At 43.7% G+C, this 13,111-nt stretch overlaps 1 protein-coding gene across 7 annotated transcripts in view; it reads left to right on the plus strand.

The window, feature by feature from the left end:
• Positions 1-8,339: 8,339 nt before the first annotated feature.
• The window catches only part of golga2 (golgin A2), an 80,982-nt gene continuing 76,210 nt past the window's right edge, over positions 8,340-13,111 (plus strand). For all 7 annotated transcript variants that reach the window (XM_067969864.1, XM_067969866.1, XM_067969865.1 and 4 more), the window contains exon 1: positions 8,340-8,446. In XM_067969864.1, coding sequence (XP_067825965.1) covers positions 8,399-8,446 — 48 coding nt within the window. In that variant the 5' untranslated portion in view covers positions 8,340-8,398. The remainder of the gene's footprint in view (positions 8,447-13,111) is intronic.

Consider the following 13,111-nt stretch of genomic DNA (forward strand, 5'->3'; position numbering starts at 1 on the left):
TAAAACTGAGAATAGGTAAGGAAGAAGTTTTTGGCTTATGGAAGGTTGTTAAATTAATTGTTTAAATATGTGGCATCGTAATTGGTCCTAATACAAAGCTTCTTAATTGCTTTATTGAGGGAGAATGCAGCAAACTGTGCCAAATCCCTTTAAACGCACAGGCATGCTCATGTTTTTCTATTTTGCATTATGTACTGTTGCCATATCAAAGTGCTGACAGTGACGCCCATTAGATGTGGCAAGTAACAAGTCCCAGGTATTTGCCAGCACAAGTGGCCTTAACCTTGCATGTCCACACACTTACTTAAAATGGCTATTGCCCCTGGAACTTGGGTAACACGCCTCATCTCTTATAATCCTCTTTTCAACTCATGCCTTTTGCAGAAGAAGGGGAACTAAGGGAAAGACAGCACTTGCAGACAGGGTGGAGGGAGGGTTCACTGAAATTATGACCTTTGACTCCATATGAGGAGAGGGCCATCAGGATTATGGGTGTGGAGGCAATAGAGGGAGTCTCGGGGGCCCCTCCCTCAAACTTATAGCTGGTATCTTTAGCTTTTCATTTCTTGTCTCCTGATTCGCTTACTCCCTTACACCCTCACACACAGGCAGGCACTGGGGAATTCCTCTATAACTCATGGGCAACAATGTTTTATGGGGAGTTTTTAATGAAAACACTGTAAAATCTGTTCTTCTTCTGCTCTGCCATGTGCCCAAGAGGCTGAGGTGGCCAAACCCAATATACAACTTCAACTTAGACCTCACAGCATCGCACACTCCTACTGCGGCAAGTCACCATCACAAACATATCTGCTCTGGGGTGGTTGGGGGGGTGGGTATGTATGTTGCTGAGTTCCAGGAAAGACCATTAAGTGAAACACAGGCTGGAGGGCCAGCTCGAGGCCTGTTTCAGCTCAGCTGCAGAGCCCACAGATTCAGACCTCACAGGGTCTGTCTGTGAATGTACTTTGGTAGCTCAATATCAGCACCTGGTGGAGTCATTTCAGAGTTTGCCAAGCAACTTGTACAGTTTGGGGCATCTCAGGAGGAGTCTGCAATGTGGGTCAGAATTGTAGTCCAGCGTGGAGAAACTTAGTCACTTCAGGGCCCTCTGCAATGGAGTAACCAACGGCCAAGGTCCTTCGCACAGGCATTGTTACCGTCACCTCGGCTAGGGGTAAGCTTCTAGAGCCTATAATGCAGGACGAAATTAGTCTGCCCTTAGAAAGGCATGGGCTAATCAGCATGAATTTGTAAAGGACAGTTTGTGCTTGACTCTTTGAAATTGTGAGAATCAGAATGTATTGAAAAAGGGAATGCAATGGGTGCGTTTATATGGATTTTCAGAAGGCATTTGATAAGGTGACACACAAGACCCTGTTATGAAAAGTAAGGCATGTGGTATTAAAGATAATGTAACAGCATGGAAAGAGTGATGGTTAGGGTAAAGAAAGCAAGGAGTCGGGGGAAATGGATGTTTTCCCGGACTGGCAGGAAGTGGGTATTGGTGTATCCCAGGGATCCGTGCTGGGATTTCTTTTGCTTTTCGTTTATATAAGTGATTTGCGAGAGCGATAACATCAAAGTTTATGTGAGGTATCAAATTAAGGATTATGGAAAACTTGAAGAAGTGGGCAAGAGATTGCATGAAAACACTGACCGGTTAGCAGAATGGGCAGATAGGCGGCAGGTACAGTTCAGTAATATGAAGTTGTACATTTTGGGAAAAAGAACAGCATATACCTAAAAGCTAAGACTCTTAACAAGATGAAGGGACAGAGGTATCTATGAGTGCAGATGTATAGATCTGAAGGTGGGGGTACAGGTAGAAAAGACTTTTAAAAAAGCAAATGAGATTCTGGGTTTTATACACAGAGGCATTGAATATAAAAGAAAAGACATTGATTAGGCTGCAGAGCATTGAGCGCAGTTTTGGCCACCTCATTACAGGAAAGATATTAGAGTCTCAGAAAGGGTACAGTGAAGTGTACAATATAATCATACCGGGAATGAGAGGTTATAGTTCAGTAGAAAGGATCAAACTATTAGAGCCCTGAAAATCCGTAGGGAAGCATGTCTCTGCTGAGCTGCGCCTGGTCAGGATTTCCACTGCTGACCCTGTCAAAGTTCGTGGAGTCGGGGGAGACCCTGTCATTCAATTAATAATGGCAGGTTCCATCTTTGGTCTATGGTGAGTTAGCTGATCTCATCCAGGGTGGCAGTAGGGGGCCGCTACAATTGGTCTCAGCACCTCTGGGATAAGGAGGGGGAGAAAGAATCACCCAGGATTTTCTTCTTCAGATTGCTGTCCAATCACCACCTGCTGTAAAGTGCATTAGGAGTTGCCAACTCTGGTTGGACATTGTCCTGGAGGTTTCATCACATGACCTGCCTCTAACTGTCCTGCCCCCCACGCTCCCGACAATGGACGCCCGACAAATCCATCCTTGTGTCGCACTGCATTTCCACAGCAAACAGGCTCTTAATTATCTGATTGAATGATGCTTGACTATCAGTCAAACAGCCTTTTTATCCTGTCTCCAATATTTTTATAACTAATAAATGATAGTGTTCAAAGAAAATGAAAAAAGCACGCACAATTTATTTTTAATAACCCTATGATTTTTCTCCTGGAGTGTCCTGGAGATTAATCTTTAATTCCTGGAGACTCCAGGTCAATCCTGGAGGGTTGGCAACCCTAGTGCGCGTGTGGACATCAGACGAAGACTTTGCCAACTTGGGTGAGGTAGCTGAGGAGCATCAGAGAATCATATCTCACAATGGGTCAGCAACTTTGGGAGAGTCGGGGACAAAAGACAAATAAAAGGAAAAAAGAACTCACAACAAACAGCAGCTGATATTTTAGCACCAGCACTGACTAAGTGACTGATGGAATCAGAGACAAGCTTCTCAACTCCAGTTTTACTGGCGGCTGCACTCTACCACCATCTGCAGGCTGCAACTAGAACAATGGCTTTAATTTAGAGGACGGCAATTCCCAAAACACAAGTACAGGAAGGAAAAAAACTCAGCTGCTAGCTAGAAAAATGTGAGGATCTTTTTCATTATGGTTGCACAACATTTAAGGGAATTTGGGAGTGATTTCTGATTCATTTTGAAAGTTGAGAATAGCCACTAATCTCTGAGAAATCACCAAGAAGGAAGTGAGTAATCATACAGGATTGTGCACTTTCACCTACTTTATTAAAGATGTTGAATAGATAGAGGCGGTTTGGAAGACATTTTGTATTGACAAACCCTCTCCCTCCATATGCCATCAATGACATTATCTACTGACATTATAACACTGAAGCTGCAGACACCATTCACCATTCTCCATTCAGCTCTGGGTCAGAAGTTGGGGGTTTAAGCCCCAGGACCCGAGCACATTATCTAGGCTGACACTCCAGTGCGATATTGAGGGACTGCTGCCCTGTAAGAAGTACCATTCTTCAGATGTTAATTCGAGGTCCCGTCTGCCTGTTCAGGGGACAATTAATAACCCCATGGCACTATTTGAAGAGCGGGGAAACCTCCAGTGTCCTGAGTAACATTCTTTGCTCAATCAATATTACTAACATAAAAGAGATTAACTCTAAATTCATCCCATTGCAGTTTGTGGAATGTGGCTGGAAGAAAATGGCAGCCATGTTTGCTTACCTAACAACAGGTGCTGCCCTCCAAAAAGTAGTTAAATATATGTTGAGATGTTTTGATGATGTGAAGAGATACTTCCTCCTGTCCTGGAATGGCTCTGCTACTCATTTCCTTAATCAGCTGAGCCAAGAAGGGGGAGGGGGAACAATTCTCCTGTCTTTATGATTTTTCACATTTAATTTTTTTTCATTTATTACCAGCAACAAATGACGCCTTCAGAGTAGAAAGGGTTTCAAAATGTCATTCCACCCAGTTTATGATTTAAATAATTGTTTTTCATGCAGCAGTGACTGTACTTCTCATCGACACTGCAAGATGGAGTGCAAATCTCACTGTCAGGATGAACTACTATTCTGCACAGTGAAGGGTTGTTTTCGAAGCACTTGTGCTTGTTTAAAATTTTATAACAATTTTGTGCTCATCAAAATGAAAGATGTGAGTGCTGGGGAATGGAACACTTTTCTACACTTTGCACCTAGTGTTAGCACCAAGCAAGCACTCTGAGGACAGGTACAGAACAAGTTAAAGCTCCCTCTCTATACCAATGTCCCTTCATCCCCAAACTGAGAAGAGTGCACCATTCTGTGCTAATGAGAAATTCCTATTTCCTGCGCCACCAGCCAGACTTTGGGCCTCTCTGAGTAAGACCTGCGCTGAGTGATTGCACCTGCGACGAACCTGAATATGACAGAAAAGCATTACAGAGTTTTAGAACATGCTGTTCCTGGCCATTACAGCAACTTGGTGGGGGACCTGTTAATGCCATATCTGGTGCTCATTGTGCTGATCACAGTTGAGATAGCATTAGGAGCGCGACAACAAAAGCAAAATACTGCGGATGCTGGAAATCTGAAATAAAATGCTGGAAATACTCAGTAGGTCAGGCAGCATCTGTGGAGAAAGAAACAGAGGTAACATTTCAGGTCAATGACCTTTGCTGTGACTGAAAAAGCCCTATGAGGTCACATAGCTCATGACATCATACCAATCTATATTATGTCACAGGGTGCAGCCATCTTTAGTGCAGGCAGCACGTTGAACACATCATAAGACAATTATAAGTATAATTATTACCAACAGGGAGGAAGAATTGGCTGCTATTGCGAGAACAAGATTGGTTTAAAAAGGTAACTTTTTAATTATTGACTAGCAGATGCCCTGTGGAATTGCTCACTGTGAGACAGACGATCCTCTGAAGCATGACAGCTACAGTGTGACAGGAAGTAAACGTGACACTTGCAGGAGGTGTGTGCTGTAGGCAAGATTTTTATTTAATACATTAGAGATCTTTTTTTTAAAAAATGTGATTTCTCGCTTTCTAGATTCCTTGGTGTTACACCCCTTTTCCAGGGACATGAGAGAGAAGTGAGCTGAGCCTGGGCTCAGCTTCACTGCCCCTGGGTCAAGCTGGGGCAGCCGGCCCTGATCACTACCGATGACTTCTGCTGGAAAATGTTTGTCAAATTCGGATGAGAGCAGGTTCGGCTTGACTGTGGTGGCCCCCCCCCCACGGTTGATAAGCCTGCCAAAACTGTCTGGGCTCACACAAAAAGAATGGTCACTCAACTGAGGTGCTGGAGGACAGCTGCAATGCTTAAACATTATTTTATACTGGAACTATAGGTCCTACCACATACCAGACAAGTATGGGGGGGTACAACTTCAAAAAATAATCATACTAGTGAGTCATGCAGCACAGAATGATATTGCCAGCTTAAAAATGGCACTAATGAAAAATCAGTAAACTGCATAAAAAATATATTCCTATGAAAGCTCTAAGCACCCACTTCAAACAAAATAATCGTACAGGGGAAAGAAAACTACCAGTGACAATAAGAGAATAAAGGGGTGAAAGAGCAGCTGAGATTCAGCCTGTATACATACAGCAAGATAGGAGGTCACCTGACTACCCAAAGGAGGGAACTGCTTGAAGGGAAGATTCTTAAAGGGAATTGTTCCCCAGTGATTTCTCTTGCCCTGTCCTCCTCTTTGTTGTGATGCATCTTATAAATGGGCTTCCCTCACTGTAGCAGCTCTGGCGAAAGGTCCCAAATGAAATGTTAACCTGTCTTTTCTCTTTCACTTGCTGACTGACCCGTTAAGTATTCCCAGCTTTTTCTGTTCTTATTTCTAATTACCAGCATTTGCGCATTTTTCTTTTTATCGATCACTGGTCGATCTTCTACGATATTGTACGCAGGGAGTCGAGACCAAATGTAGTCCTTCAAGTGAAACAGGCTTACAGGGCAGAAGATAATTGGACCAGGTCACACAGATGTAATTCAGTCCCCATTTTTAATACATCCATGTATTCTGTCCTTATTTTGTAGTCCCATTATGAATTCCTTTGTCCACATTTATAATAGAAATTGCCTACACTGTCACACTGTAATTATACCCTCCTGTCAGCAGTGGGATTGCAGAGCCTCCACTGGGCAGAGGGTGTAATTACAGTGTGATAAGTTTACATAGGCAGTTGCCATTATAAATGCAGACATAGATATTGATAATAGAAAATGTTGATGGGAGGTGTGAGCAGACATAAGATTTTTAATATATTAATATTACTTACCTATTAACAAAGTCAAAAATAAGAATGGCAGTTGGTGGGGGACTGGAAATTCAAAAAAGACCACTGCCATTTCTTTAAACTGTTCACACTTTGTAATGTTACCTTGACATTGGCAGCCCTGCAGATAAACATATACATTATTAATCTGCTTGTTGTTAGCTGTTGCTATGCACAGTTGAATTTGGCAGGGGTTATGACATCAAACAGACACTCTTGGCCATCACATCATAAAGCCCCCGTAGTGAGTTCTCCGATCTGGAATTTTGAATGGTTGGAATTCTTATTGGAAACATGGAAATTTATGACTTCACTGGCTGGATTTTCCTCAATCCATCCCTATATTAATTAGTCTTACAGTCCAATTTTCCTAGCTGTTTCTGGCGCAATCCTGCTCGATTTGGAGCAAGATACTGGAGGAAATTCCAGGCCCAGGTTTTTTTTTCTTGTTGCTTATTATAATGTGGAGAATTTAGAGGCGGGGCTGTTACAATGTCATACAGCCCAAGTGCCATGATGTCATAAAGGCTTCCATCAAGTAACATCAATATTGGTGTTTGGTCAGTCTGATATGTCAGGAAGCCCATTGCTTAAGAATATCAAAATCAAACTATTGGGAAAGAAAAATAGACCACGCATATACACCAGGAATGGTGTTGTAATAGCAAAGGATAAAGCTGAAAGACACCTATGGGTCCCAGTAGATGCGACACTCAACATGTCCAAGCGATTAGAGCAGCAATCAACAACGCCAAGAGAATATTAAACTACACAGCCCCAAACTGCAGATATAGGTCAGAGGGGGTCACAATCAAACTGGACCAGAGTACTGCATCCAGTTCTGGTTGCTGAGGCACAAGGGAAAAATTCAAGCACTAGAGGCAGTGCAGAGAAAAGCTACGAGTTACAAGACCGGAGAAACTTGGGCATTTCAACCTGGAAAGACGACACCTGAGTAATGAGCTGATAGAGAAATGTAAGAGAGTTAATGGAATGGAAAAGGTAAATCTGGAATATTACTTTAAACTGTGAGAAGGGGACACAGATTCAAACTAGTGAAAGATAAATTTAGGACCGATACCAGGAACTTCTTCATACAAAGAGTGGTAAACACATGGATTGCACTGCCAGATAAAGTAATGAAGGCAGCAACCCTGGAATCATTTAAGAAAGAAGACTTGTATTTATATAGTGCCTTTCATGACCTCAGGATGTCCCAAAGTGCTTTACAGCCAATGAAGTACTTTTGAAGTATAGTCACTGTTGTAATATAGGAAACGCGGCAGCCGATTTGCACACAGCAAGGTCCCACAAACAGCAATGTCATAATGACCAGATAATTTATTTTTAGTGATGTTAATTGAAGCATTGTTGGAGGGGGGGGGGGGGAGATACTTTAGGGTCTTTCTCAATGAATGAACTATAATGGTTTTCCTCAGCCTAATTATCTGGTGATGACTAGTTTCTGTTTGCCTGTTGTGGGATGCACGCTTTCCCTTTAAACATAGAAATTGATGAACAAAAAGCAATATACTGCAGATGTTGCAAATCCAAAATTTAAAAAAAAGAAAGCACTCAGCAGATCAGGCAGCATGTGCGAAGATAACAAAACAAGAACTGTATTCCGACGATGCTCCCCATCCCAAATTGATGACCCCAGATTGTTTTGCAGCGGAATGTACAGCACAGTAACAGGCCATTTGGCCCAACTGGTCAATGCCGGTGTTTATGCTCCACACGAGCCTCCTCCCACCCTATTTCATCTCACCCTACCAGCATAACCTTCGATTGCTTTCTCCCTCGTGTGTTTATCCAGCTTCCCCTTAAATGCATCTACGTTAGTCGCCTCAACTGCTCCTTGCGGTAGCGCCTTCCACATTCTAACCACTCTCTGGGTAAAGGGGTTTCTCCTGAATTCCCTCTTGGATTTATTAGTGACCCGAACCCTAGCTTATATTGATAAACCCTTTCAGCTTTGGTCATGTTGGCTGTTGCTATGGAGTGTTTGGAGAGGGTATACGTCATACACTCCGCCCCCCCCCTCCCCCCTCCCCCAGCTGCGCCATTACGTCACGGTGCCGCGTGAGTGGTCGGGGCGGCGGGCGCGGTGCAGGCCGGGATTCAGGAGGAGCCGTCAGCTGGCTGACTGGTGACGTGTGCGGGTTTGACACCATGGCTGACGGGAGCAGACAGGCCAAGCTGGCGGCCGCCAAGAAGAAGGTGAGCGAGGCCATGGGCGGGGGGCGACGGCGGCACCACCACCCCCTCCGCCCCCACACACATACAATTCGCAGCGGCTACTTGACCGCCGTCGGAGGGTCGGTGGTATCTGAGGCCGAGTCATATACTGACAGGCCTCTTACTCTCCACCTCCACCACCACCACCCCCCCCCCCCCTCCGTCGGAGTTACCACGTCTCCGTCGCCTGACGCCCGGTCCCGCCGCCGTCGCAGCGTCGGATCGCGAGGGAGGGAATCACGCGAGTCCGAGGGCCCTGCGGCCTGGTCGTTTGAAAGCGTTAAAAGCGCCCGGTGGTTCGACGATGACCCCCGCGGGCGGAGGTGGCCGGGGGGGGACAATGTGACGCCGGTTGGGAAACCGGGAACAGAGGGCTCCTGTATTTCCTTCTCGCAGAAGGAGAGGAAAAAAAATAGGAGCTCCAGGGACCCGGGACTGGAGGAATTTAACTGGCGCAGGTGCAAGCTTCCTCTGCTGACCGTACAGCAGCGATGAGTTCGCAGCTTTGCATCATTCTACCGATCTGTTTTGCAAATACTCCCCCCCCCCCCCCCCGCCCCCATCTGACTGTGCCCTGTGTTTGAGGACGAGGAGGCGACATAAGGATCATGGAAGAGTTCTGTTTTAATTGCAACTATGTTGTCTGACGCCTGTAGTTGTGCACTTGGTTTAAAAAAAAAGTGCAGTAAAATGTCAACTGTTGAAGAAAGAATATTTTTTAGGGGCAAAAGTGCATATAAAGCAGATTTATGTGTAAGGAGCATTTGGGGACCTGGTTTAAGAACTTGATCTGTAGAATGTAGTTACATATTTAATCAAAAACCTGTGCTCAGTTGTCTAACAATCTGGTGACTATCCTCGGGTGAGGAGAGAGCGCTAAGTGGGTCTCTGGGGGTCACATTGGCTCAAAGATTATACACCTGGTGAGAGGAGATTGGAACGGAGTTCATTTTCTGTGGCAGAATATCTCAGCTAGGCAAACCTGCTTGACTTCAGGCTGCTGTTGATGTTTGAATCAACCAGCCTGGCTCCTTGGTGGAGTTGACCTGTCACACATTCTTCCCACTTAACTGCAGACAGCCATACAAGTCAATACCCAAAACAGGTAGAGTACTCCTATCTGGGCAGGCATTGGGAATGTTACCTGTGCTCTTTGCAGGTAAGCTGCTTGGTTTTAATCAATTGAACTCTAGCAGTATCTCTACTCTTACTGGCTCTTGCCAACCTATGCCTAAATTTTATGGCCGCAGGTATACGGCGTTATACGGGGAGACAGTGTACTCCATACAATGCAAACAAAAACTCCACTTGCATGGATTTCACAGACTTTTGAATACTAGTTGTGCCTGCGCATGCCATATATGCAACTGACTGAGATTATGTGTTAATTGTATGCTCAAAGCTCGGGTACTATATTGCCTGATTTATAGCACGTTGTTCAGACGTGACTAGATTTTTCCCCAAAGAAAGAGCTGTAATTGCATCAATTAGGATTGTACTCTGAATTGCCATATATAATCCTAAGTGTTAAGGGAGCTGTTAGTTCATTTGTGTCTGTTGCTCCCTGTATTTGTGCATTTCTTTTTGTAAATCACTAGTTGTAGACAATCTGGGAGTAGATATTTTGTTGTTCTCCCTGTTGTGACATCCTGGAGCTTGCTCCTGTAGTTACACGGCCATAAAGTGCTGCCCACTCACTGTTTTGAATAATCTAATTTGAGTAGGACATTTGATACTACTGCAGACTGAATTCTACACAAAATGTTCTTTCCAACCATCCTCAAATAAATTTAAAACATAGGAGTAAGGCCAGTGAAGTATAGACATATTTCTTAACATTCAAGGATTATATAATAAATCCTAAAAATGTACAATTGTTCCCTTTCAAGCAGAAGCTAAAATTGTGTTGCTACTAAAATGGAGGGACGTCACCAATCCTTCCTTCCCAGTTCTCTGGTTGAGCAGTCCTGATAGTGATTCTAAACATTTGCTATTGCTTTAAATATCTTGCCTATTAAATCGTCTGGTTAATTGGTTAGAGTATCTACTGATGCTGTTAAATAATATGCTGATCTAGTTGTCAGTTGTTGATCATGACTGGATAAACTTGAAGCGATTGTTACGACCTCCATTGAAGATTAATGGTTATTATAGATTAACGTGGAATGCGTGGTTATTGCCATGTGCCATGACACCCGCTGTTGCCAATGCTTTTCCAAGAGTAGAATAAACCCACTCCTAATAAGCTCAGCGTTATATGTTGTACAGAATATGACCACTTAGTGATTTTTAAGATGATGTATTCCCAGATGGTTTATCTGGGTCTCGAGATTGTTTTTGTACCCCAGGTATTCATTATGATGAATGTCAGTTACTCTGTACAGTAATTCACAAGATATGAGTGCTCAATCAGAAGAGGTGAATTATTGTATTACCAATGAACTTAAACTGAAATTTCGACGCTATTTCAGTCCTGGTGAACAGTGTGTAGTTTAGAGGGATTGCAATGATGTGTTTAGCAGTGACGTTTTCATCCAGTTGACCTTCAGGGTTATGTGCTAAATCATAGAAATATACATTTGGTTCCTTTTTTAAGCAGAAGCTAAACTGTGCTGATACTATAATGGAGTGATGTCACCTTTCGTTGTTTCCTGGTTAATGTTCTGCTTCAATACCTTTAAGAACATTAGTTACATTAGGTGTCAGCCTTGGCTTAGTGGTAACACTCTCGCTTCTTGAGTCTTACGGTCGTGGGTTCAATTCCCATTCCAGAGAGACTTGAGCACATTACCTGGACTGACACTTCAGTGCAGTACTGAGGGAGTGCTGCACTGTCAGAAGTGCCTTCTTTGGGATGAGATGTTAAACAAGGCCTGACTTCCCTCTCGGGTGGACGTAAAAGATCCCAATGCACTATTCGAAGACGAGCTGGGGAATTACTTAGAAACATAGAAAATAGGAGCAGGAGTAGGCCATTTGGCCCTTCAAGCCTGCTTCGCCATTCAATATGTCATGGCTGATCCTCTATCTCAATGCCATATTCCCGCTCTCTCCCCATACCCCTTGATGCCTTTTGTGTCTAGAAATCTATCTATCTCCTTCTTAAATATACTCAGTGACTTGGCCTCCACCGCCTCCTGTGGTAGAGAATTCCACAGGTTCACCACACTCTGAGTGAAGAAATTTTTCTTCATCTCAGTCTTAAATATCCTACCCCATATCCTGAGACTGTGACCCCCTCGTTCTGGACCCCCCAGCCAAGGGAAACATCCTCCCTGCATCCAGTCTGTCTAGCCTTGTCAGAATTTTATATGGTTCAATGAGATCCCCTCTCATTCTTCCAAACTCGAGTGAATACAGGCCTAGTCGACCCAATCTCTCCACATATGACAGTCCTACCATCCCAGGAATCAGTCTGGTGAACCTTCGCTGCGCTCCCTCCATGGCAAGGACATCTTTCCCCAGACAAGGAGACCAAAACTGCACACAATACTCCAGGTGTGGTCTCACCAAGGCCCTGTATAACTGCAGTAAGACATCCTTGCTCCTATACTCAAATCCTCTTGCAATGAACGCCAACATACCATTTGCCTTCCTAACTGCTTGCTGCACCTGCACGTTTGCTTTCAGTGGCTGGTGTACAAGGACACCCAGGTCCCTTTGTACATCAACATTTCCCAATCTATCACCGTTTAAATAATACTCTGCCTTTCTGTTTTTCCTTCTGAAGTGGATAACTTCACATTTATCCGCATTATACTGCATCTGCCATGTATTTGCCCACTCAACTTATCTAAATCGCCTTGAAGCCTCTTTGCATCCTCCTCACAACTCACAATCCCACCTAGTTTTGTGTTGTCAGCAAACTTGGAAATATTACATTTGGTTCCCTCATCCAAATCGTTGATATATATTGTGAATAGCTGGGGCCCAAGCACCGATCCCTGTGGTACCCCACTAGTCACTGCCTGCCACCCCGAAAAAGACCCATTTATTCCTACTCTCTGTTTCCTGTCTGTTAACCAATTTTCAATCCATGCCAGTATATTACCACCCATCCCATGTGCTTTAATTTTGCACAATAACCTCTTATGTGGGACTTTATCAAAGGCCTTCTAAAAATCAAAATAAACCACATCCACTGGTTCTCCCTTATCTATTCTACCAGTTACATCCTCAAAAAACTCCAGTAGGTTTGTCAAACATGATTTCCCTTTCATAAATCCATGTTGACTTTGTCTAATCCTGTTGATATTTTCTAAGTGACCTGTTATCACATCCTCTATAATAGACTTTAGCATGTTCTGGGCAACATTTATCCCTCAAGCAAAACCAGCAAAAACAGATTAATTGGTCATTATCTTATTGCTGTTTGTGGCACCTTGTGTATAATATGGCTCCTACTTTAGTGTACGAAACAACAGTGAAAGCACTGCAAAAGTGATTAATTGGCTGTAAAGTGATTTTGGACATATTGAGGGCGTGATAGGGGCTCTATAGCTGTAAGTTTATTCTTTCTATATAGAAAGATGTTTGCATTTTTCAGTGTTTGGTTTGCTGCTTTTGCTTTTTTAGCCATCAGGAATATCCCAGTAGTCAGCACAGGGTCTCCTCTAGCTTGTGTACACATGATTAGACCAGGAGTGC

This window comes from Heptranchias perlo, chromosome 31 (assembly GCF_035084215.1).
Source record: "Heptranchias perlo isolate sHepPer1 chromosome 31, sHepPer1.hap1, whole genome shotgun sequence".
Taxonomy (NCBI): Eukaryota; Metazoa; Chordata; class Chondrichthyes; order Hexanchiformes; family Hexanchidae; genus Heptranchias; species Heptranchias perlo.